We start from the raw sequence: 27265 nt of genomic DNA on the forward strand, positions 1-27265 counted from the left end.
CAATGGGGAATAACAACGAGGCTATACAAATAATCGCGAGGCTTAAGGCTATTAAATCCAAACTGTGGCAAGTTCAACGAGAGGAAGATGAAGAGGAGGACTGGGAAGATGGTTTTGCAGGTTACTCAGCTGAAGAAGGTGACGAGGAGGAGGATCAAGAGAGTGCAGGGGAGGAGCTTGACTCTCTAGTTAAGTCAAAGTCTCATGGGAAAATTGCAGCAGTCCCCACGAGCAATTAAACCTCCATGCTCCTGCATTTGTTCCCAGAATGTCTCCTAGTGCTGCAATTCCAATTGCACCAGCTGGAATTTTGCCTCAAGATGTAGCAACATCTTCCAAGCAACTTACTATAGGTGCTAACAACAGTTCCCCTACTACAAGTCCAAGTCAAGCTGCAACTGCAGGTACAAGGCGGACTGTTAAAGCTGAAAATCCTACAACTGATCAAGCAAAATCTGGGCAGCAGCAATTAGTGACCACTAAACCACTTATTCCAGACGAGGAGAGAAAGCTTTTGGAAGCTATGGTAAGTTCCATACATGTAATTCCTATTACATCTAGCACATGTCCTGTAGGTAGGAAAAAGAACAAATTACAACACATTGGACAACAACAAAGTAAGGCAATAGTGGCAACTGGAGAATCTGCCTTGGTGTCACTAGATAAGATTCAAAATGAACCACAACCTATGAATTTAGTGAGAGAGCTTTTTGAACAAGGAGAAGAAGATGCAATGCTACAACAGTGTAGAGAAGAGGCAACAAAAAAAGGGGATCTATCACCAATGCATTGCGGCAAAGGTAAGAAGACTCATACAAGGAAAAATAGTTGGTACGACAAGGTTAGTGATTTTTTAAATGCTAGGCAACCTCCAATGAGAGTTGCCAAACAAAAGCAGGCTGCCCCAACTACATCAACGAGGTCCAACCATTCAAAAAAGAAATGCTGATTTTTGAATACATTTTGAACACGGTTGAGGAAAACAACAAAGAATTACAAATTGAAGATTTTACAAGTTTGGAAAAGAAGGGACAAGAATTTAATTCCTACTACATTCTATTTTATCATTTTATAAGCATACTCATTTGTAATATCATCACAGAGTATGTTATAAACTCTGTGATGATCATTGAATATTTGGTCAGTTCAAGTTCTTATTTTTTACATGCTTGTTAGTAGGTGAGGCCTTTTCTTTGCCTCAATAGGATTAGTAAGGTAAGGTTTAGCCCGGTTTGTGTTGCCTTGGTCCTATGCCTTTGGAAAAATATCCACACGACTATGAGATTATATGCCCTCGTGAGACTGTGCCGGCAGCTACTCCATGAATCCTCTACATGAGGCTTCCATCATAAGACAATGTGAGGCGCAGAGGAGTGATTATATAGCCAAGACATATGGGTAACAATACCGGTGCTATTGTCCCCCTTATTTGTACCTTTTCTAATTATTGTATTTTTCTTTTCTGTTATTAATAAAAAACTAGCCCTAGGCGCTTGCCTAACGGATTGACAAAAAAAAAAGAATACTATAAAGGGCAGCTTTAATCATTAAGAGTGCACACTATTTAAGAGAATTTCATAGGAGGAAACCTTTGACAATTTAAATTACTCTAAGCTTTTCCTTCGTTTCTGATCCTCTCTTATTATCTAAGTCATTAATTGCTTAATTTCCTTTTATCTCAGAATAAAAATTCAAGTTAGTTCAAGCTTCTGATCTTAATTATTCATTTCGAATATTTCGTTCTATGTTCTTAGGTGACGGAAAAGAATAATTCTTGTGGTTGTAATTACTTCACTATGGAGTAACTTTGTGGTATTGGAAAAATGACGGAGCTTGATATTTCGTTATAATTGTAGTAATTATTCTTCGATTTCACTTGCTTAACCTGAAACTTTGTATTTATCATCTGCTTCAGCAGTATATGTTATTTTACAACATCTATCTAACTTATTATAAATTAACTGTTTACAGATTTTGTAATCGAAAGAGCAAAATAAGTAATATAGTTGATTATAATGTAAATGAGCTGTCGTCTAAATATCATTTACGTGCAGCATATTATAATTTAGATTATATTAAATTGTAATCGCAACAACAATTTTAAATATAAATGAGTTATAATAAGTGAGTTAATCGAAAGAGGCTCGCTAAAAAAGAGCATGTTTCAATGTTAGTATATATTTCTGGCTCTGAATTTTGCTTATTTTGATAGTTAAAATTGTGTAATCGAAAAAGCACAATTAACTAATAAATTTAAGTAAAAACATGTAAATGTTAATCGCAAGAGACATTTATATACTTGCGAGAAGGGAAGTTGAAGAATAAGTAAACTTACTTTATAATTTGAATATCAATTGAAGACAACATCCCTACATATTTTATTATTTTTTTAAAAGAAAAACATAATATTTTCTCTACTACTCTATTTATAGATTGTCAGTTAAATCATTTCACCATTCTATTTGCAATCTTATTTTTTCTAATAGTAATTGAAATAAAAGAATTATTTGCAAGCTCAAATTAACCAATCCATGTGGATCGACATCTTTCTATATTATAAAATTTGACAAGATACGAGTTATATTTTGCACTATCCACTCGTCACATACCAGAAAATCGGCGAGCGCGAAGTGGTAGATTTCTTGTGGAAAAGTATAATTTGCAAATTCGGAATACCAAAAGAGATAGCCTGCAACAATAAGTCACAATTTATAGGTGCTAAGGTCACAAAATTCCTTGAAGACCTGAAAATCAAAATAATCACATCACCACCTTATCACCAGAGTGCAAACGGTTAAACAGAGTCAACGAACAAGGTGATTATCCAAAATCTCAAAAAGACATTGGAAGCAACCAAAGACAAATGACCCGAAGAGCTGCTGAGAGTATTATGGGTGTATCAGACAATGGCCAAATCAAGCACAGGGGAGACTCCTTTCTCTTTCGTATACGGAGCAGAAGCCTTGATCCCGGTGGAAGTAGGAGAACCTACCCTGAGAGATACTTCCGGGTGGATGAAGAAACAAATAATGAAGCATTATTAGTCCAATTGGAGATGCTCGATGAACGCAGAGACTTGGCGCGTATAAGGATGACAGCCCAAAAATAGAGAATGGAAAGATATTATAATCGAAGAGCCAACCTCCATTATGTTAAAGTAGGAGACTTGGTTTTAAGGAAAGTAACTCAAAACACTAGGGAGCTCACCGCAGGAAAGCTAGGTCCGACGTGGGAAGGCCCCTACCAGGTTTCAGCTGTCACTGGGAAAAGGTCATACAAATTGGAAAATCAAGACGAAATAAAGTTGCCGAGCAACTGGAATGTGGCACAGCTTAAAAGGTACTATTATTAACGAGCACCTTCTATGTTGAAAGTATGTGTTGCACTCTTTTTCCCTTTGTCCAGTTTTTGTTCAATTGAATTTTTTTGATAAGTTTTTTAACGAGGCAGTAACGAAAAGCATACTACGAAGGAAGCTTCATTGGCTGAAATAAGACCTTTAAATAACAATGCATGCAACGAACCACTACGGAGTGGTTAGATAGTCTTTTGCTCGATAGTGAAGTTCCTAACGGGAAATAAATCTTGCTATCGGACCAAATATTACCTGATCGTTCACGAGTACAAGTCACTAGGGGGTGGTTAGGTAATCTTTGGCTCTGTAGCAAATTTCCTAACGGGAAATGAAGTTTGTTATCGAACTAAATATTATCCAACCACTCACTAGTGGAATCTTCAAAGGAGCAAGACTTTCAGTATTCAAATTCGCATTTTTCGCATTCAAACACTAGGGGAGGGATGATGTGAGAATACGACAACATGATTGCCACGTCGACCGGGATTACAAAATTTGGTAATAAAGTTGTATCATTGGGATCGGGGATTGTGCGACAGCCCCGTAAAAATTCTACAACTAAGCCATAAGTAATGGCAATTTCTTTTTAGTACTATGAATGCTTGTGTACTTTTGAAAATGGAAGGAATAAAGTAAAGTCCTTTTATTTTTATCTTATTTCTTGTCCGAACAATAAATTAATTTTATCATTTGCAAGTACTTCAAATGCTAGTGGCGTAATGAACAACAGACGTCCTCTTCAATAGCAGCATAAACATAAGTGGGTATTCTCTTATGAAATCCTCACAATAAAGGGTTGATTCCAGAAGAACTTATGCCCGGAATCCAAATATTATTGGGGAAAAATGCACCCGAAGCCTCGCATAACTTGACGCAAAAAGAAAAACTTGCGCAATACTTAAACAAAAAGTACACAAAGAGAAAAACTTACTCAATACTTAAACGAAAAAATATTTTTATATACAACAAACGTGACAAGCAACACAAGTACAAAAGTATGGAAAAGAAAAGCAAAGTGTAAAGAAAGCAAAAAGCTAAATTACCACATCCCAGAATCCGGGGGAAGAGAAACATTCGCGGCCCCAGGAGAAATAGGTGGATCTGCCACCGGTTCAAGGTATTGATCTTCAACATCATCCCCTTCAAGTTCTTCTTCAATTCCCAAGAACTAGGAACTGGAACCAGAGGAATCAGTCGCATCAGTTTGGACCTGAAGGCCCCTTCGGGCAGTTGACTCCAGCTCGTGGGTCTTGGCGATTTCGGCATCAAATGAAGCCCGCTTTGGCCTTTTCCAAGGTTTTTCTCCTCATGCTATACATAGAATATGTTTTTTCAATAACGAGGGAAGCCTCTCAGCGCTGAAGTTCATCTTTAAGCTGGTCAACCTTGGTCGAAAGGTTATTTTGCTCAGATCTAGACGCCTAGAGGCTAAATCAAGGTCACGGATAGTGGAGTTATAAATTTTGTTATGCTCTATGAATCTCTTATGCCTCTCTTCCAACCGGGAATACTTCTCGCCAATAGTAGCAACTTCTTTAGCTTTAGAGTTCAAGGCTGACTCAAAATTATTCAATATTTCAGTAGAGGCAGCCTCGCGATCGGCAGCAGCAAGAACGATATTCTGGACCTCAACCCACTTTGCCTTAGCTTCTTCAAATTGTACCCTTAACAGGGCAGCCTCATGGTTGAGCTGACTCAAAATTATTCAATACCTCTTGCTCGCTTTGCTGCAAATGAGCCTCCAACTCAACGGCCTCAGCGGCGTGTGCTTCCAGTTTCGGAAGGCGAGCAACAATTTGATACCGCTTAGTCAACAATTGATTTCACTCGAAGGTGAGTTTCTCGTTGTCAAAGATCAACCTTTGAAGGCCTTCAGAAGCAAGGAAGTTAGCTTACAAAACAGAAGTACAAATTAAAAATCCTGCCATAACAAATATAGAAGGAATAATTGAAGGAACAAGGATCATCCGTCGCTGCATTGTGCATGGCATTGTTCACGATTCACTCTCCCGAGAGAGATTGTATTTTATTCCCATACTTTTCTGAAGCTAGAGGCTTCAAATAATTAGCAAGTTCCGCCGGCCGAGACAACATATGACCTCTAGTAGAAACCGAGAGGAAAACACTCATCCTCCTCTGAGGATCTTCGGGGGGGGGGGGGCAATAGTTATGTCCCAAATTCCCATGAACTGGGGACTGGGGAAGAGGGATATCCTCCTCTCGGACGACTGTGGCAAAGGCAAAGTTGGCGAAGAAGAAGATGAAGCTGATAGCGTTGTTGTAGGTTAAGAAGCTGTTACAACAATGTTATTGGTTGCTCATCAATTGAAGATAGAAGAAACCCGATACCCAGCCTCACGGTACTGGGAACAGTGATTGGGATTTGAAAGAGGGTCTTTGATTTCATGCTCCTGAAGATAGGAATCAAACGTGAGCTGTCGTGTGTTCATACTCCGCTGCAGAATGGGGTGTCCGAAAGAAAAGACCGACATATAGTTATAGTTGAAATGGCTTTGACTTTGATGATAAATAATGGAGTACCAAAGCATCTATGGGTTGAAGCATTCACTCTTGGTAGTGTATACCTAATTGTTGAAATAGTGAAAGAAGAAGGATCAGTAATAGCACGGGACGATCTTTAACTAGAAGAGAAGACAGAAGCTGAACTTGCGAGTATGGTTCCATGATTCAGGAAAGGATGGAGTTGTAGCCGGGATGATGTCCCTGGTGGAAATTGCAATAAACCGTTCCATCCATCCACAGTCATTGCCATCGTCCATGCCAGTGAGCCTTATGGTGACCACGTTTGCTGAAGTTTATCATTCCCCTATTGAAAATCTTAGAGGAGTAAAGTTCATCACTCGAACCAGAGATAGCTCTTCCCTCGTCTCCTTGCATAGGCGCCGAAGACATGCGATAGTCCGCCACACAGAAGGGCTCACCTGTTCCATGGAGACTTGGTAACGGAGTCAAGTCACCCGATCAATGAATACGGGCCCAAAGCGAAGGGGTACGTATAAACATACGTAAAACCCTTTTTGGAGAAGGCTATCCGCTCCGCTAGATCAGGAGCGATGATGTTCAAATCTTAACAACCACAGTCTTTCTTCATAGCAGGAATGCTAGAAGGATGGATGGAAGAAGGATATACACCAACAACCCATGTGCGGGGGTTAGCGGAAGGGTATTTCTCTTCAAAATCTTTAGTTGTAGAAAGGCTTATGGTGATAATGGTGCTCACCGTAGGAGGAGCAGCATCATCAGTGTTTTCTTTGTTCTTTGAAGCACTGAAATTTCTGGAAGAGAATGCCATTTTTATTAGAAGGAAGTAAGAGTTTTTTCTCTGAAGAAGAAGATAAATGGAAGTTAAAACAAGTGTGAGTTGAGTAAAGAAAATTTGAGAGAGTTTAGAAATTTAGGAAGTGTAAAAGGATAAGATTGAGGCGTATAAGTAATAGACAGCTAAAATCATGGCCATAATTACCTCGTGAACCAGCGAAAGTTTTGCTGAATTATGGGATAACGTGTGTTCGGGGCATTAAATGCACAGAGATGTGCGTCTAATCAACCATTAGAAACTTTTCAGAGGGGGTCAGAAAATTTCCTGCCAAGAAAGGTATCTTCATCAACTTCCCGGTGACACAAGGGTGTGCCACCGAAAAACATGGGGACTATCTGTATAGGGTAAAATATGCTCATATTAAATGTTCGTATAATAAAGTGACACATGCAGCCGAACGCAGATGGAAATTGAGGCAAATGCCAATTAGTTCCGAAGGCAGCAATCTCGTTTGTTCCCGAAGAGAATGTTGTTCATAAAGACAAAATAAATGCCTGCCATGCGGTAGCATTTAATGGAGAATATTCTATAGCATTAAGTATGTAGTCCGTTACAGAGAATATGATATTGCCTACCGTTACACATTCTTCAATGACCCCCATAATTGTCATTTAAGAGGGGCTTGATCCAATGACATTGTTCCTTATGAACAACTATAAATAGTAAGTTCAACAGCCATTATAAGGGACGAATTTTCTGACAAGCTTATGCTACATACTGTTCAAAGCTCAATAGTATTTTATCTTCTTGCTTATTAATATTGTTACTATTGCCTCCAGAAGTTTTGCTCGCAGAACCAAGATTTCTGATGTCTTATCTCAATTTCAACGCTAAGTCCTACATTTATATTTAATTTATTTATCATTTTGGAATCAAATCGATTCAATTGTCTATAAACCATGTATAAATTAGAAAATACCATTTTATGGATAAACAAAGATGATTCTTATTAGTTCTAGATAAATTATTCAAACACTCTTGTAATATGCATGATTTAGATTTTATGCAGATACATAGTACCCTTTAATGTAGACACGGTACCCTGGACTGCTCTCGACGGGACCTTACACCACTACACTGAAATTATGTTCCACAGTGGAAAGAAACTTATATTTGCCCTCACCTAATATAGGGCGTTTGAAGCTTGGGAAGAGGCTTCTTATTCAGACTGAAGATTTTGGTACTGATTCTTAGCCTTGTTCTTTCGCGGATGATGCTGAGCTAAAGTACAAACCATCCTAATGTTGGGATATTGGGTACTTGGTATACCACCACCAAAGCCATGAGCTTTTTATTGTTACACGCTATATAACACATGGCATTGCCCAAGATGGGACTCAGGTATTGGGCATGGACAACGTTGAGGACGAATATAACTTTTGATATTTTCAAGCTTGATTTTACAGACAATGATGATGATATGGAGCTTCAGTACTTGCCGGGTACCTTGGCAATCACACATTCTTCATTGGCTCCAATTCTGGCTTTGCTCTCTCCGCCACCATGTTCCCGAAATTGAGGCCTAAGGGCTAAGTCTATTCGTCGATGTAGACAAAATACGGAGGATTCTAGAAGCTCCTATTTGGTTCGCCCCTGATGTTGATGTAACATGCTTGGCCGACTCTAGGTCCACTTATTGAGGATCATTTTGCATCAAGCAGTCTGATGTTGACTTATTTTTGTATTTCTTTTAAATTAAACTCAAGGTTTCTATTTATGTAGCTCCAACATCTAAGCTGATGTCCAAAGCAATTTGATTTCTAGGTTGTTTCTTTTCACCACAAAAAAGAGGAGGAGGAGGAGGAAGCAAACACTTAAATCCCTTACATAATGGAAATCTTACACAATACGAATTTTGTTATTTTAAAATAAAATCAGCTTTCATGTTCAAAATGCAAGAAAATTACTTATTAGTTATTGATTTTGTCACACCCAAAAAAACTGGAGGGACAGACCGACACTCGATGCCTTAAACTTAACACAAAGAGGACCAACTAATCATGGCTTGCTAAACATTTTTCAATACATGCATGGTTAAGGAACATGATTCATTTTGTAAATAGTTTCATAAACTTGTAAATTATAATACTTCAATGATATCATGGAAGACTTCAAATGAAATGACAAAAGAATACTACTTGACCCACAACGTCTTGGAGCTTCCATTACATGACGAATAAAAAATACCGATGACAAGGCCCTGCCATATCCAAAAATAAAAGAAATATCAATACAAAATCCCCAAAAGCTGATAATGTGAAGGGAAGCCTAACAGGTGGTAAAATCGTTCGGGGTATCAAACCTACAATCACAACGTGAGAGGATAGCTCCCCCCCCCCCCCACCAAAAGGGACGCGACTATAATGTTATGGTCCATAGTATCACTGACTTCTCATATACGGATGGACGATATATATGAATGCAGTAATCAAAACAATTTATAAGCATTTGAAAACTGAAAAACATTTACGAAACTTTAAATCGTAAATATTTTCATTTCATATCATAAAGCTTCTCAATAACTGAGGAGTACATATGCTCACTGATTCACAATCCAATCTAGGGTAGTAGTTCGCCCGGGGGAACTATCTCACCACAATGTCGCATGATGTAACATGTCATGTCCTATCTAGGGTATATATTAACTTGATTGAGTGAGCCGTCTCCCGTTACATAACCATGTATGGATCTTGTTTGGCCCAAAAGATATTGAAATTTTTGTGATTAAATCAATTAAAAAAGATGAAGAGGTAAATCTCAGCCAAGTATAATAAACTCTAGAATGAAAGATGTAAGGGATGAATAAGGTGGATAATATTTCTTGATCTCGTGGAACCGTCAAATATGACAACCTTCAATGTAGAAAGATATTACAATAGGTGCTCTTAGCCAAAAGTTCGTGTCCTTTACAAGGTTTTTTACTCACTATATATAGGGACAATCCCCTCCTGAACCCTAAAAGACATATCATAGAGAATATTTGAAATTATATTCCTACTATCTCCTGTTGGGCATATACTACTGCAGAAGTCATGCGTCCTCTAACAGCTGTCGATCGTTGCCGTCTTCAACGGCCACAGGACGTCAAGTCGTGAAGATCTCGTCTCTTGTCGTATTCGTCAGTATCCGTGGTCGTCCAAATTTGAACCTATACAGTTAGTCCCTCTGCTTGTCAAGGTTGCGGCTTGGTGCGTCCTCGATAAGCGGACATCGCCCACAACTGTGGAGAAATTTGGTTTTACGAATCACCATGGTTTGGCTAACAACGGAAGGTTAGCGTGCCTAACGATACCCTGGGTGGTGTGTCTTATCGGGAAATGACGTCACTTCCACGTGCGTCATCATTATGCGTGTTTTTGAGATAGAGGCTAATGGTTTGTCGCTTCGATTTCAGTGCCATTTTGCAGCCTTTCGCTTTAATTTTGGCGCCACCCAATCCTATAAATAGGTGGAAGGTTTGTTTTTTCAAAAATTTTTGGCCATTTCGTCTCTGGTTATTCTTTCTCATCCCTCCCATGTTTGCTCCAACGATTTCTTTGCTTTCTCTCTTCCATCCTCCGTTCTTAGCTTTTTCTATTTTATTAACATATCTTCCGCCATAGAGATGCCTAGAGCACATCGATCTCGTGAGGAGGTTTCTGACGCCACCCCGTTGTCCATGGCGCTCCCCTCTGGTGGTGAGGACATGAGGTGGAGGAAGGGGATAACTTTCCCACCGTGGAGGAATTACTGCCGAGACACCCCATGTCTCGAAGCGACTTTCTTAAAGATCCTCCCCTACTCCCGCCTCAATATTTTCTGAAACTGAGCAAGTCCATATCGATGCCCTCCATGCAAAATATAACATTCCCGCTCATATTGAGATGGTTCCAGCGGGAAGGGATTTCATGGAAGTCCATAGACCGGAGTACTATGCTTTTTATGAGTACCCCTTTTTGATTGGACATTCCTTCCCCCTTCTCCTATTAGCGGAATAATTCTGTCGATTTTATCAGGTTTGCCCGACGCAACTTTCCCCGTACACGCTCAAAATACTCATGTTGTTGACAAAATATGCGGAGTTGGCGGGGTGCAAAGTTACCGTTCACCACTTCCTACACTTGTTTTCACCCAGCTTTCATAGGGGTACTATGGTGCATCTGAGGCATCGTGGGAGAAAAGGGCTGGTGGTCGGAACTGAGACCAGGCGAGTAGCAAATTTTGGCATAAGTACTTCTTCGTCAGAACTGAACACATCGTGTCTGACCCCGCTAGATTCCCGGAGCAGTGGAACGAGAATCGTAAGTGTCGCCACTTGTTTACTCTTTCTTTTCTTCTTCATTCACCTTAGTGTTTATTTGCGGCTCTCTTTTGCAGCTACGAGGCACCCACCCATCCCATTGCAGGTATAAGGGATTGGGTAGCCCGTCTGCTGCCCCATGCAGCGGTGACTCGAGACTGGCCCACTTTCGTGAAACGCTTTGGGCCGAAAGTTTCATCTGGTAAGTGTCTTCCTCTGTATCACTCTTCAGCTATATACCATTGTCTATTGATACGACTCTTTATGATGACAGGTCGTGGAGCTTCTAGGCGGAAGGCCCCCGTCCCTGTATTTCATCAGGTTGTCGCCTCCGCAGGAATGCAATTCACTTTGGATGAGTCTGCCCGAGAGGGTCGTGCTCAGTCGGTACAAGCGAGGGACTCCTCTCGGGATATGGTTGTGAGGGGGGTCTGCGTGCTCTACCGAGGGTGGCGCATCATCTACTGTCGGTGAGGGTTTACGCGCCGACGGTGATGGCTCGGGCTCTGATGTCGACCCAGGGGATGTTCGCGAGTTTTTGGAGTGTCACACTCACGTAGAGGTTAGAATGGAGGGTTCTGATCGACACATAGTTGTTCCTGGGGACTACGACTTGCTGTCGGACTGTGATCAGGTGGCATCCATTTTTGCCCCTTTGTGTGTTTCCCTCGAGAGCGAGGCACTTAAATCAATGAGTGATGCAGAGTTGTCTCGGAGCGTTTCTGGCATGGCTCTACGGGTAAATGTCTTTCTTTTTATTTCGTCGTTGGATCTGTGTTACTCTTTTTGGCCCATTTGTTTTAACTTTACTTCTCGTGCTAGACCCTCATCATGGAGATCGAGCGTGAGCGTCGGGAAAGGAGGAGGACGACCATCTATGGAAGAATATCTTCCAAGTACCAAGAAAATCGCACCAAGCATCGTGCGATGGTCGACATCTACAATCAGGATCGCGACTTCCAATTGTTCCGCGAAGGGCTCAAGCAGAGGGAGGATCAACTGGCACGTAAGGTCGAAGAGTTGAATGAACGAGATGAGGACCTTATGAAGGCTGTTGCCCGTAGTAGTGAGCTTGAGGCAACCCTCAGAGCTAGGGAAGATGAGCTTGATCTAAGTAGGAGAGTAGTGGCCGAAAATGCCAACCTTCAAGCAAAGGTGGCCAGTTTAACTTCGAACTAGATATGAAGATGGCTGAGGTCTGAGCTTAAGGGTGAGTTGAGTGTGAATGCTCAGATTGGCCCATGCTGAGAAGGAGAGGGTGACAGCCATTTCTGAGGTGGCGGTGAAGACGCCCTCCATGTTTTTAGATTAGAGCGGACTAAGGAGATGGAGACATCTGTGCTTAAGACATCGGAACTTGAGGGGCATATTCAAGGGTTGGAGGCGAAATTGTCCGCATTGAGCAAGCAAGTGGATTTTTTGAAAGCGGAGGAAGTACGACGACAGTCGTAGCCTTCTACATCTTATGCTCCAGCTGATCCTATTGTGCCTCGACATTTATATGAGTTGTGGGTTGATAGCATCAAGAACAAGGATATAGTTAAGGACAATGATAGAGATGATAGAGTTTTGGAAGCTCCAAGGCCATTTACAAGATCTCAAGCTAAAGAGTTGCAAGCTAAGGTTGCTAGACTTCAATGGCAAATAAAGAAGCTTTTAATTGTAGAGGAAGAGCTCAAGCCCAAAGGAGATGAATTGTCCAAGTTTTACAATTATTTGGTAGTCCAAATTGAAGTCCAAGAGGAGGAAGATTGGGTTACCAAATCAGCCCTTGAAGTCCACCAATAAGGCTCAAAATGACCTTAAAAGAGGTCCAAAAGGGGGTGTTTCAAAAGGAGCCCAATTGGAGTCCAAACCAATGGCCCAAACTAATAGTTTTAAGGCCCAAATCTGCCCCAAAAGGATTTGGCCGCCCCCACTTAATTTTGATGGCTTTTGTTACCCCTTAGGAGCCACCTACCTAAGTTTGATGGCTATTGTGACCCCTAGCAGCCCCCTACCTAATTTAGATGACTTTTTAGCAACCCCCTACATTATTTTAAGTGCTTTTAACTCCTATAAATAAGGAGTTCTTCTCATTCATAAGACACAACATTTATTGATTAAGTATATCATACTTTGAGAGTTCTTTTGAACCTTTGTTACTTGTGCTTTGAGATTTATCTTTCAACCTTTACTAGTTCTTAGTTCAAGGTAGTAAGATTACTTCTCTTTTATGATATCTTTGATTCCTTTGTGGTATTCTTAGAAGGCGATTAATACTAGTTATTAATTGTTGTCTCAAGTTACTCGTAAAGTGGTCAAGATCCGAATCTATTGTTTTGATTTGCTTTTTAAGTAAAGGCGTTTGATTTCTTCCATAAATCAAGACGTTGTTACTTTGATCTTGTCAAGGCTATAGAACTTACGTTCTTGGAAGTTCTTGGAATTCTTTCCTTGAATTCGTCCCATATCCTTTATTTTCATCTCTTTAATTCTAGTTGGATTCAGCCCTGTTCTGGAGAACAACGCCACCATCTTCGGAGTCCAAAAGTCGAACTCCTAGATTTGCTAAGCGGTGGACTTCCTTCATCATAGTTCGCTGGTCTGCCTCAATATGAGCTAAACTGCCCATAGAACGCCGACTGAGAGCATCGGCTACAATATTTGCTTTCCCCGGATGATAGAGGATATCAACATCATAATCCTTAAGCAATTCGAGCCACCTTCTCTGACGTAGATTTAATTCTCTTTGCTTGAAGATGTACTGGAGACTCTTGTGATCTGTAAAAATGTCAACATGTACCCCATACAAATAATGGCGCCAAATCTTAAGCGCGAACACCACAGCTGCTAATTCAAGGTCATGAGTCGGATAATTCTTCTCGTGAGCCTTGAGCTATCTCGACGCGTAGGCTATGACTTTACCGTGCTGCATTAATACACACCCAAGACCAACCCCTGAAGCATCACAATAAACAACGAACCCTTCGGTTCCTTCTGGTAGTGTCAGGACTGGAGCTGAAGTCAATCTCTTCTTTAACTCCTCAAAACTTTTCTCACACGTGTCCGACCATTGAAACTTGACTTTCTTCTGAGTTAATCTAGTCAAAAGGGACGAGATAGAAGAAAATCCCTCTACGAAACGCCTATAATATCCTGCTAGGCCCAAGAAACTTCTTATATCGGATACTGAGGCGGGTCTAGGCCAATTCTTCACTGCCTCTATATTCTGAGAGTCCACCCTCACGCCTTCCCCTGAGATGATATGGCCCAAAAATGCTACTGATTTTAACCAGAATTCACACTTAGAAAATTTGGCATATAGCTTGTGATCCTGCAGTGTCTGCAACACAATTCTGAGATGTTCAGCATGGTCAGTCTCGCTACAGGAATAAATCAAGATGTCATCAATAAACACGATAACAAACAAATCAAGATAAGGCTTGAAGACCCTATTCATAAGGTCCATGAAAGCTGCTGGTGCATTCGTTAAACCGAATGACATTACCAAAAACTCAAAATGCCCATATCGAGTCCTAAAAGCTGTTTTTGGAATATCAACTTCCTTAACCTTCAACTGATGGTATCCCGATCTGAGGTCAATCTTGGAATAACACTGGGCACCCTGAAGTTGATCAAATAAATCATCTATTCTGGAAAGAGGGTACTTGTTCTTGATGATGACTTTATTCAACTGACGACAGTCAATGCACATGCGCAACGACCCATCCTTCTTTCGGACAAACAAGACCGGTGCGCCCCAAGGTGAGACACTTGGCCTTATAAATCCCTTATCTAGAAGGTCTTTCAACTAGACTTTTAACTCTTTCAACTCTGCTGGAGCCATTATGTAAGGCGGAATAGATATTGGCTTAGTGCCTGGAAGTAGATCAGTTCCAAAGTCAATCTCTCTATCGGGAGGAATTCCAGGGAGATCTTCGGGAAACACTTCTGGAAACTCATTTACAATTGGTACCGATTGGAGAGTGGGGATCTGAGCATCTGCATCCTTAACTCGAACCAGGTGATAGATATATCCCTTGGAGATCATCTTTCTGGCTTTAAGATAGGAAATAAACCTACCCCTAGGTGCTACTACATCACCCTTCCATTCTAAGACTGGTTCACCGGGAAATTCAAAACTTACAATTTTGGTTCTACAACCCACTTTGGCATAACATGACTCTAACCAAACCATGCCCATGATCACATCGAAGTCTAACATCTCCAATTCTACTAAGTCTGCTACAGTAAGACGAAGATGCACTTTAACTGGACATCCCTTATAGATATACCTTGCTATAACTGATTCTCCAACTGGAGTGGACACTTCAAAGGGTTCACACAATGATAACAACACGATAGGGGATTCAAGAAGTACTAGAGAAAATCAAAAAAACATGCGGAAGCTAAAAGAAAATAAAGAAACGATAAAGACGAAAATTACAGATAGATTGAATAAGAGAAAGAGTTTCTTGAATTCAAGAAGTCTATTCTTGAAGTTGAATCCTAGCAACAACAATTAGCTAACGAAGAACTAATCGCCTTTGGTAGAGAATTAAAAACAAGATATAGATTGTGAAACCCGACCCTTTAGAATAACAAGAACAACAATAAGCCTAAACTTATCACATTCCTTGAATACCTAGAAGTGATCTAAGATTTTGAAAATGGTGAAATCTGACCCTTGAGAATAACAACAACAACAATAAGCCTAAACTTATCACCTTTCTTGAATACCTAGAAGTGATCTAAGATTTCAAAAATGGTTTAATCTTACCACCTTAAGTTGATTCTTGAAGGTTGAAGAATAAATCCAAGAGTAACCACACACAAGGGTGCAAGAAAATTTCTCACATTTCTTTATTGATATTGTCCATCATAATATTCCCTAAAAACAAAGAAGACACCCCTTTATATAGAGAGCGAGTCACTTAACTCTACCAAAACAAAGAAAGAAAGTCATAACTACTTTGGACAAAAAGTCCTAATTACTTTGGACAAAATGTCCAACTACCTTAGGATATGATCTTGAAAGTCCAAAACCAATCTTGAAAATCTTAGAAATCTTTGAAAAAGAAATAAAGTCCTTCTACTTTGGACAAACTGTCCAACTACCTTAGGATATGATCTTGAAAGTCAAAAATAAATCTTTGACTTGGAAATCTTGAAAATCTTGAAGGAAATTTGCAAGCAACTTGGTACCAACTTGTACTCAACTTCTAGCACAACTATTGTACCCTTCTTTGACATCAAGTAAGTCCTTTTTATGTTATAAAATCGTGACTTCATGTAAAACTTATTAGGCTGCAAGTTTGGACACATTTTAGGTGCCAAAATGGTCCAAAAATGGGCTGATTAGGACCTTCTTCAAAGGATGTCTCTTGGAATCCAATAATCGTCTTCTTGGACATTAATTTGGGCCATAAAACAATTGTAATACCTAGCCAATTCATATCCTTTATCCTTGAGCTCTTTCTCCCAATTAACAACTTCTTTATTTGCACTTGAAGTTTAATGACCTTGTTTTTGCAACTCTTTAGCTTGACATCTTGTTAAAGGCCCTCTTTGAGATTTCAAAGTTTCATCCTTGTCCTTGAGTAGAGTTTAGCTTCCTAGGATGCTATCACACAACTTTTCTGGTTCTACCCCAAATTTCTTTGCAATATATGGGGTTACATAAGATAGGGTGGATCCCGGATCTATAAGAGCATAGGCATCAAAAGTGAATATTGTTAGCATACCTATGACAACATCTCCACGAGCCTCTGTATCCTGACGGTCTGCCAGTGCATACAACTGGTTTCGACCATCGCCTACATTATTAGACTTTGTTGCACCGCGCACTTGTTGGGCCTGAGAGTTATGATGGGCTACTGAATTAGTGGACTGAGCTGCGTTGCCACCATTGTTCTGTTTTGCCGATGGACAATCCCTCAAGAAGTGGCCCTGCTGACCGTACCCAAAGCAACCATTTGTGCCCAAACGACACAACCCCGGGTGCCTCTTACCACACGTGTTACAAATAGGGTAACCAGGGACTCTGTAGCCCACACTAGCCTGTGACTGTGAGTCTGCTGTTCTGAAATTCTGGTTTTTCTTGTTAAACTTCGACCTCGGAACCGGTGCACTAGCTGAAGATGGAGCAGGTCCTGATTTTGATTTCTTGAAAAACTGGTGTTTGCCTCTTGCTTGAGATCCCCCATGGTTGAAATTTCCTGCAGACTTAGCTCTCTTGCTGAATTGCCTCTCCTTCTCTCTCCGTAGCCGCTATTCTTCCTTCAACCTGTCTTCGTTCCCTTGAACAAAGGCAACCATCTTAGTGATGGCCATGTCATTATTCTGAGCAGCTATATTAGCATCAGCAAACAAATCATCTGAAAGCCCCAACACAAACCGCCTAACTCTGGCCCTCATATCACGTACCATTTCCGGAGCATACTTGGCCAGAGAGATGAACTTGAGGTAGTACTCATTCACACTCATATCATTCTGTCTAAGTCTCTCAAACTCCAAAGCCTTAGCTTCCAAGACCTCAATGGGTAGAAAGTGCTCAAGGAACGCATCTGCAAAATCTTTCCAAGTCCCAGGATCTGCATCCTCCCCCCGGGAGTCTTCCCATGTTTCATACCACGTGTTGGCAACATCCTTCAGCTGGTACGTAGCCAACTCTACTGCCTCAGTGTCTGTGGCATGCATCACTCGAAATATCTTCTGAACCTCATCAATGAAGTTTTGCGGATCCTCATCCTTTTTAGACCCTGTAAAGACGGGAGGTTTCATGTTGAGGAATTCCCTAGACCTGGAACTACCCGTCTCATGAACCTCACTTGTTCCCTGCCTTTGAGCCTGATTAGCAACAATCTAGGTGAGCAACCGGATAGCTCCCCTGATATCCATGTCTGAAGCACTGGGCACTGAGCCCGATGCAACCCCCTAGGCTGGAGTGTCCTCCTCCTGAGTAGTATTAGTTGTGGCCCCCTGGCTAGTAGCTAAGGCCCTCCTGGTGTACTTTCTTTTTGCAGGCATTTTTCTGAAATATGCAATTCGCACGGGTTAGAAAGATTCCTGAAAGCAAAGCTCTAACTGCACGATCTAGAGTATGAAAGAATTGGAACAATCCTAGATGTCTTGGTGGTCAACTACTTACATGTGTGGCGCGCACACACACATAAAAAAGACCCCACTAGACACGGCTTCATAGACTTCCTAGGACTCTTGAACCTGGGGCTCTGATACCAAGCTTTGTCACGCACCAAACCTGGGCCTGGACGTAACACGGCACTCGGTGCCTGACTACATGTGACCGAGCGAACCAACTGGCTGGCTGAATCAACATGTGGTGTAACTATGAGCTAGAGGTAAATATAAAACATGATAATCTACTAAAGAGTCTGACTGAAATATCATAGATGTGGAAAATACTGAAAGGTCTGCAAGTATAAACAAGTAGCCGACAAGGCTAACACATGAAATCCTGCTAAGATCTGACTGACTGGGTTATAATCTACGAAGCCTCTAAAGAATACTGAAAATGCTAACTGTTTACCGAGACAAGGTCCCCGGTATACCTTATTAACTGAAATACTATAATGACTAAAATAAAAGAGAGACAAGGCCCCGGAAAACTGGGGCTCACCAATAGCTGATACGAGATGTCCTAGCAAGCAGAATCGTCAACCTTAAAATTGTTACCTGCATCGCGAGATGCAGGCCCCGGGCAAAAGGGACGTCAGTACATTTGAATTGTACTGGTATGTAAAATAGCTGAACAAAAGAACTGTCAACACTGAAACTAAAACTGAACTGCTAGCTGATAAACTGATAACTGAACAAGGAAGTAAGGATGTAAATACTCCCTTTTCTGAATGATGAACAACCTGTTTATCTGAACATTAAACTGCGGCCTCGGGCCCAAGTATACGTATACATAACTGTGACCTCAGGTCCAAAATGCATAAAGCATAAACTGCGGCCTCAGGCCCAAATGCAGGTGTTCAACATTCAGGAATTTAAATCAAGAACTGAGAATCATACTGTAATATGTGATACTGAAATAATGAGCCATACCGACTTACATGATACTGGTATAGTGAATAGGATTAAACTGAGATGAGTATTCATAATAAGTTGATTTGTCATAACTGAAACTCATAGAATATCGAATGATTATGAAACTATGTCATCTAGAGAATATAAGTTCTACTTCTATTCATGGAACCAAGGCATAATTACTTTCTGAGGAAACTAGTAATGTTCATGATGAATGGGACGTAGGGAGAATCATAGATATTCCCAAACGTAAAGAGTTAGCCTTACATACCTCAATTTGCCCCTTAGTGATACTACAATGATCCACACTACTAAGAACCTTCAATCTACAACAACATCCAATGGAACCCAACTATCACCATTAACCAACAATTCATTCCACCATCATTCCTAACAAATTTATAACTTCCAACAACATATGTATGACCATCCATTCACACCCAACCAACAAATCCTATCAAATAATCACCTTTAAATCCCTACCATGGTCATGCATTTAAATTGGGAATTTATGACTTCCAATCACCATACCATAAGTTGTAATACTTGATTCATACTCATAATTCCATAATAACACCATATATGTAAGTCTAAGGGTGTAGGATTACCTCTTGTAGACCAAATCTTGAAAGACAACTTTTGGGGTGTTCTTGAGATTTTGAAGAAATCCTATGAAACCCAATCAAAATCATGTTGTAACTAGTGATTGAGAAGTGAAATCACCATGATAACACACTTAAAAACTCACCTTAGGTGTGCAATTGGATGCCTTGGTCGAGTTGGGGGTGTAGAGGAAGCCATAAGCTTGAGAAATGACTCAATTTCTCTTATTTACGATCTTTAAGATATTTAAAACCTTCCAGACACGCGAGCTCGTGCGCTTGTTCGCGCGCTGGAGGCAGAACACTCAGCAAAAACGCGCGACTTCGCGTTCTTGTTCGCGCTAGTGACACCTGCCCATTAAAATGGTCATAACTTTCTGTATACATCGCCCAAATGACAAACGGTTTGTTGCGTTGGAAACTAGACTCAAAGGGATTTAATTTGATAGGTTGTTCATCACACAACTCATTATATCCAGGTATATATGCTCGCCCAAAGGGAGGTCTTGTGCATACTCATTTGCAAATTTTCAGCTATAATGAAAATTTTCAACTTGGCTTGGACTTAAGCCTCTCCTTAGACCCCAAATCACCTATAATATGCCTCGTACACTTATTATCATAACCACTCAATTACCATCACGCTAATACTCGTTTAATGCATCCACAACCGATTCAAATTACGGGGTGTTACACTAACACAAGATCAAGTCCAAAGCCAATATTTCCATAACATGTCTTAACAAAATAAATGCAAGTACAAAAGAGATATCTCGAATGTAAAATACTCAGCTCGTTCACATGGTTTTGCTTTTCAAATATCTCAGTGAAAGAAAATCCCAAATCTCTTACCGAAAATGCCAAAAGTACGAATAAGTTTGAAACTTGTAAATTTCCAAATATCCTTTCCACAATAAATAAAATATTTCATTTTCTATCCAAATAACAAGTATAAAGGGCCTCTCCATACCCACACATCAATGTATACAATAAGGCATGAATGACGTAATACTATATGCCTATGTCATGAGGAAGAATGCATCTCTATGCCTGTATGTCATGTATGCATGTGAATGCCATGTATCTCAGAGATGAAACATGTACTCACACTCTCAGAGTACTCAATCTCATTACCTTGCATCCTCTCTTACTAAGCTCAATACTCAGCACACTAAATCACTCAATGTTGTATAATAAATGTTGCGGCGTGCAGCCCGATCCATATATATATAGTCGACTGCGCTCACTGGGGGTGTATAGACTCCGGAGGGCTATATCGCTACAACGTGCAGCCCTACCCAATATCTCTACGGTGTGCAGCCCGATCCATATATATATAGTCGACTGCGCTCACTAGGGGTGTATAGACTCCGGAGGGCTATATCGCTACAGCGTGCAGCCCTACCCAATATCTCTGCGGCGTGCAGCCCGATCCATATATCGCTACGGCGTACAGCCCGATCCATATATCAATTTATATCCTCACAATCAGGCCATCGCCCTCACTCAGTCATCACTCTCTCCATTCTCGCTCACTGGCTCAAAATGTCATGAAACTAGCCTGACAACAATGATATGATGCATCAACAACAACAGCTGAGACTTAGATGCGATATGAAATGAATATGACTGAGTACAAAATATCAATGGAAATCAGTGCGATGAAAACAAGAAATGACCACTATGGGTACAAAATATCATACTAAACATGATATTTAGCATGATTGACAGCTCAGTTACTTTAACACATGATGAAAACACAAATACAACAAAATAGGGCCACTATACAGGGCCATGGGAACAACAGAGTCCCATTTCATAGGGTGCACGCCCACACACCCATCACCTAGCATGTGCGACACCTCAATACCAATCATATAACATGTAGTTCAGGGTTTCATACCCTCAACACTAAGCTTAGAAGAATTACTTATCTTAAACCAGCCAATTCCGACACCGAGTAAGCCAAGCGATGCTCCAAGAATCCCATCACATGCGTTCCGACCTCCGAATGGCTCGAAACTAATAAAAAAACAACTCAAATACTTCAAATAATGCTAAAGGAACCAATTCCAATCAGAAAAGGTCTAATCTTTAATCAAAAGCCCAACATCGGCCAAAAAGCCCATCCCGGACCCGCACCTTGGAACCCGATAAAACTCAAAAAATCCGTCAACCCATTCAATTACGAGTGCAACCATACTAGTTTCACTCAAATCCGACTCTGAATTGGTGTTCAAAACTCAAAAATTCATATTATGAAACTTTAGGCCAAAACCCTCAATTTCTTCTTTAAAATTCATCAACCAAAAGCTAAAATCGGAGATTGATTCATGAAATATAAATAAAAAGGAGTAGAGAACACTTACCCCAATTCACATGCTGAAAATCTTCTCGAAAAATAGCCAATTCCGAGCTCCCCAACTCAAAATATGTTAAATGCTTAAAACCCTCGTTTTAACACTGTTCTGCCTCGTTTCTCACACCAAAAGATCTCGAAACTCACTTTTGATACCTCCAATAGATTCCTTTGGAAATTCTAGTCAAGATAGGCTCCTGAATCACTCCATTTGACCTTATCTTGAAGGAGATATGTTGGTTTTAATATTTGAAAATAGTGCAGATTTTTAAATACGCAACGGTGACAATTTCGTAATTAATCTAAAAAATATGGCAACCCAATTCTTAGAAATCCTCATACGATATCCAAATGTGACGATTCTTTTTGCTATGGCTCCGTAATTACGATACGGATCTAATGCTTTTATAAAAACAGAAATCGGAGCTTATTTGTTCAATGTGGTACCATTTATGCTTGAAGAAATGACGTCGAAGCATAAGAAAAACGAGCGCAACACAACCCAAACTTTTCCGAAACTCACCTGAGACCCTCGGGACCCCGTCTAAACGTATCAAAAAGTTCCATATCATAATATGGACCTATTCGATGCCTCAAAACATACATAACAATATCGAACCGACGAAATGCACCTCAAATCAAACTTAATGAACTTTCGACTTCAAAAAACCCACGCCGAAACATATCAGATCAACTCGGAATGAATCCAAATTTTCAACACAAGTCCTAATACATCATACGGAGCTACTCGTGCCCCCAAACTACCGAGCAAAGTGCAAATGTTCAAAACGACCGGTCGGGTCGTTACATCAAGCTATAGAGAGAAAATCTATGTAAATATTACTTGGTAAATAAAATTTTTTAGTTACCAAAACAAAAATAATCTAAAACCTCAAAGGTCAGCAACTGTATAAAGTAAAAACTGCAACTCAAAGTACATGCAACTCCCAAAACCTGGTAGATATAAGTCACAAGCTCTAGATACAATGTTGCACAATCCTATACATCATCTCTATCAAGAAACATAAAGAACAAGGAAAAGACGGGATAAAAGGGGATTTCGAGGCATGCGGACGCCGACAGGTGTACCTTGAAGTCTCCAAGAAGCAACATAACACTCTAATATCGAGGATGATAGGATGTACCTGGATCTACACAAAACATGTGCAGAAGCGTAGTTTGAGTGCATCACAAGGGTACCAAGTAAGTGCTAAACCTAACCTCGGTAGAATAGTGACGAGGTCAGGCCAGGGCTCTACTGAAAATATAAGAAACAAGGCAGAAGATAGAATGATATAATAAAATGGCGAGGAAATAAAACAATAAGAATTTACGGAAAGTGACAACACGAAAATCAAAGAAAAACAACTATAACATGAAAGGAAGCAAGAATCTTACATATTAAGGAAAAAAAACAACAACAAACAATACATCAAATAGAAAAGAATAACAGGGCACTCCCGAAGTACCGCCTCGTAGTCCTAAAAGTAAAAATAGCTTACAGTCTTTCCTTATATCACCGCGGGAGCCTTTATATTTTTGGTTTGAAAATCATTTTCCCGAAATAGCACCCCGCTTATTAGATTACCTTATCACACCGCATGGCTTCTAGTAGTTCCTCTACTAACCATGCGTATCAAGGATACCTTATCTCACTGCATATGTTTCAACACCCAGACCTTATACCACCACATGCGTATCAATAATCACAATGGCATGGCAGAAACCTCACAATCGCATGGCTGAAACCTCATGCAACAATAACAACCACCTCAACAATAATCACGAAAACCTTCATAACAATTGAAACAATGATATTTCAGGGATATCAATTTCAAGTAAAGAATACCATAGTTAAATAATGAATACAGAATCAAAGAAGTAGGTAATTCAACTAAGCATGTTGTACAAGTTGCAAATAAGAAATAAGACACGTAGACATGTAAAATTAGGCTAAACATGATGACTACACATGCTAAAGTAACTCAATTGAGGAAATAAAAGGAAACTACTTATCAAAAACCGGATTTTCAATATTTAGCCCGTGTACGCACCCGTCACCTCGCGTACACGGCCTTCACATATAGCAAATTACTACAAGATTGCCAAATACTAAACGGAAATTTTCTCCACAAGAGGTTAGACAAGTTACTTACCTCAAACCACACCAAATCAATCAATTAGAAGGCCTTTCCCTCAATTTTCCGACTCTGAACAACTCAAATCTAACCAAAAGAAATTACATACTATAAAATATAGCTATTGGAAACGAATCTAAATAATGGAATAATGATTTTAGCAAAGAATTGGAAAATCGCTCCAAAAAGTCAATCCGGGCCCACGTCTCGTAACCCGACCAAAATAATAAAATCAAAAACACCCAAACGACATCGATTTCAACTATATAAGAATTATACAAATCCGACCTCTTTTATCCTTTCCAAACCTAAAAATTTGGTCTAGGAACTTCTACACTTTTTCCCCAATTTTAAACTCCAAAATAATAATTAAAAGGTGTAATAGGAATTAATCAAAAACGAGTCAGGAATCCTTACCCAAATACTTCCTCTGAAAATCCCTCAAAATTTTGCCTCAATCCGAGCTCTCAAATTCCCAAAATGAAAACGAAGTCAAACCCTCGATTTTTCCCCTTTTCTGCCCAGTTATGTCGCACATGCAACCTTACTACCGCATCTGCGGCTCCGCACCTGCGAAAAAATCATCATAGGTGCGGATTTCACTTAAATATACAAAGTCCGCTTCTACGAGCCAAGGGCCACACCTGCGTGTGCGCGCCTGCGACCAAAAGTGTTGCACCTGCGACCCCAAGCTCTCCCACGCATCTCCTCACTGCAGAAGCGAAACCGCTTCTGCAGAACCTATTTCCGCACCTGCGAGCCTTGGCATGGGCTGCCTTCTCCGCTTCTACATTCCCTCACTCGCATATGTGAGTCCGCACTTGCGGCGATACCAGAACTGGGAGCTTCAACACTTGCACAAGTCCAAGTTTTGTTTCGATATTTATCCGAATTACACCCAGGGACCCCGTCCGAATATACCCACAAGTCCTAAGACATGATACAAACTTAGTCGAGGCCTCAAATCATCTCAAACAACATCAAAAACATAAATTGCACCCCAATTTAAGCCTAATGAACTTATTGACTTTTAACATATTCGTTCGATGTCGAATCCTATCAAATGAATCCAATTAACCTCAAGTTTCGCATAGAAGTCATTGAAAAAATTAAATACCTATTAGAACTTCCGGAATTGAAATCTGACCCCGATAGTAAAAAGTCCACTCCAGGTCAAACCTTCCAAAATCTTTCAACTTTGCAACTTTCACCAATTTACGCTGAAATGACCTACGCACCTCCAAATCAACATCTGGACACGTTCCTAAATCCAAAATCACACTACGAAACGAAAGGAACCGTCAAAACTCCATTCGCGAGTCATTTTCACACAAGCCAAACCACGGTCAACTCCTACAACTTAAACTTCCAATTTAAAGACTATGTGTCACATTTCACTTCGAAACTCACCCGAACCTGATACCAAGTGCTCCGGCAAGTCCCATAAATACAAAATAAAATAGAGGGAGCAATAAATAGGGGGTCGGGGCTAATATTTTTAAAACGACCAGCCGGGTCGTTACATTCTCAGCGACCTTGAGAAAGTTCTTAATAAATATAATAAGTTGAGGAAAGAGAAGAAGAAATGGGAGACCCAACTTGAAGAATATAACAAGTTGAGAAACGAAAAGAAAGACTAAGATGTTCAGCTTGAAGAAAATTTGGTGAAGAGCAACTTACATCAAGAAGAGAATTTTGAGCTTCGCAAACAAATACCAAGCTTTCACAAATCCTCCGACCACACATTTGATCGATCAAAGTCGTCTTCTTGTCTTAACAACTTTAAGTCAACTGAAAAGGGATCTACTAGTGGAAATCTTATTTCAAACAAGTTGACTAAGGGAAGTTACAAGTCGACTAATAAGGCATCTGCAGGTAAACAATCTTCTTCTCATATAATATGCCACTACTATGGTAATTTTGGATATAAGGCATTTTCCTATAATTATGCCAAAAGTCATGTTAAATAAAATTTATTTGGAGACCTCAATAGTTACATGTTGTAACGACCCGGCCGGTCGTTTTGAGAATTAACACCTCGATCCCCTATAACTACTTTTCCCGTGTTTATTTCTACTATTGTGATTTGCTGGGAAGATTCGTTTTAAGTTTCGGAGTGTTTTGGGACACTTAGTCCCCAAATGAGAGTTTAAGCTTTAGAATTTGGACCGTAGTCAAAATGGTGTGAAGACAGCCTCAGAATGGAATTCCGTCGATTCTGTTAGCTCCGTTGGGTGATTTCAGGCTTAGGGACATGTTTGGATTTTGTTTTGGAGGTATGTAGCTTATTCAGGCTTGAAATGACAAAAGTTGAATATTTGAAGTTTCCAGATTAGTAAGATTTTTACATCGGGGTCAGAATCCAATTCTGAAAGTTGAAATAGTTTCGTAGTGTTGAATGTGACTTGTGTGCAAAATTTGGGGTCAATCGGACATGGTTTGGTTGGTTCCAGCATCGGTTGTAGAATTCTTGAGATTTCAAGTTCATTAGCCTGGATTGGAGGGTGTTTCATGGTTTTAGCATTATTTGATGTGATTTTGAGGGTTCGACTGAATCTGTATTATGTTTTAGGATTGGTTGGTATGTTTGGTTGAGGTCCCGGATGCCTCGGGTGTGTTTCGAATGCTCAACGGGTCATTTTTGGACTAAAGAAGTTGGCAAATTTGCTGATATTTCTGTTGCAGATGACATTCTTCACGATCACGTGAGGAGGCTCGCGATCTCGTAGGTTTAGCTGAGGCAGAGGGAGTTTTGTTCATCGCGTTCACGGGAAGTGGTACGCGAACACGTAGTAGTGATGGAAGGGTGAATTGTGAACGCGTGGGATATGCCGCGTTCGCGAAGAAAAAGTGAGGCTGCAGTGGAGTAGAGAGTTACTCTTTGCGATCACGTGAGGTCAACCGCGATCGTGTAGGGATGAGCAGTGTAGGAATCGCGTTCGCGGTGGGAGTTACACGTTCGCGTAGTGTAAACCTGGGAGCCAGCGAAGTTGTTCTTCGCGATCGCGAGGGAGTTTCCGCAATCGCGATTAAGGTCGTATCTGGGCAGAATTTAAAGTTCAAATCGAGGGTCTGAGTTCATAACTCAAAAATTGGATTGAGAGCTCGGTAGGAGGCGAAATTTGGAGAGATTTTCGGAGGAAGTTTGTGGGTAATGA

At 40.4% G+C, this 27265-nt stretch overlaps 1 protein-coding gene across 1 annotated transcript; it reads right to left on the minus strand.

Moving 5' to 3' along the window:
- Positions 1 to 14767: 14767 nt before the first annotated feature.
- On the minus strand, positions 14768 to 17739 carry LOC138869356 (uncharacterized). Its single transcript, XM_070146969.1, has 3 exons — positions 17243 to 17739; positions 16701 to 17143; positions 14768 to 15336 (listed from the first exon to the last, which is right to left on the minus strand). Exons 1-3 carry the CDS (start codon positions 17737 to 17739, stop codon positions 14768 to 14770), a joined length of 1509 nt encoding a protein of 502 aa, XP_070003070.1.
- Positions 17740 to 27265: the final 9526 nt, after the last annotated feature.

Source organism: Nicotiana sylvestris, chromosome 1 (assembly GCF_000393655.2).
Source record: "Nicotiana sylvestris chromosome 1, ASM39365v2, whole genome shotgun sequence".
In the NCBI taxonomy this organism is placed as follows: domain Eukaryota; kingdom Viridiplantae; phylum Streptophyta; class Magnoliopsida; order Solanales; family Solanaceae; genus Nicotiana; species Nicotiana sylvestris.

Excerpts from the sequence above, each read along its gene's own strand:
- LOC138869356 (XM_070146969.1), bottom strand. The coding sequence starts at position 17,739 with ATGAAACCTCCCGTCTTTACAGGGTCTAAAAAGGATGAGGATCCGCAA. Across the intron at positions 17,144-17,242 it reads GTTCAAGGGAACGAAGACAG|AGGCAAACACCAGTTTTTCA; the intron begins GTTGAAGGAAGA and ends ATCTCAAGCAAG. Across the intron at positions 15,337-16,700 it reads TCGTGGAGATGTTGTCATAG|TACTTCTTGAATCCCCTATC; the intron begins GTATGCTAACAA and ends GATTTTCTCTAG.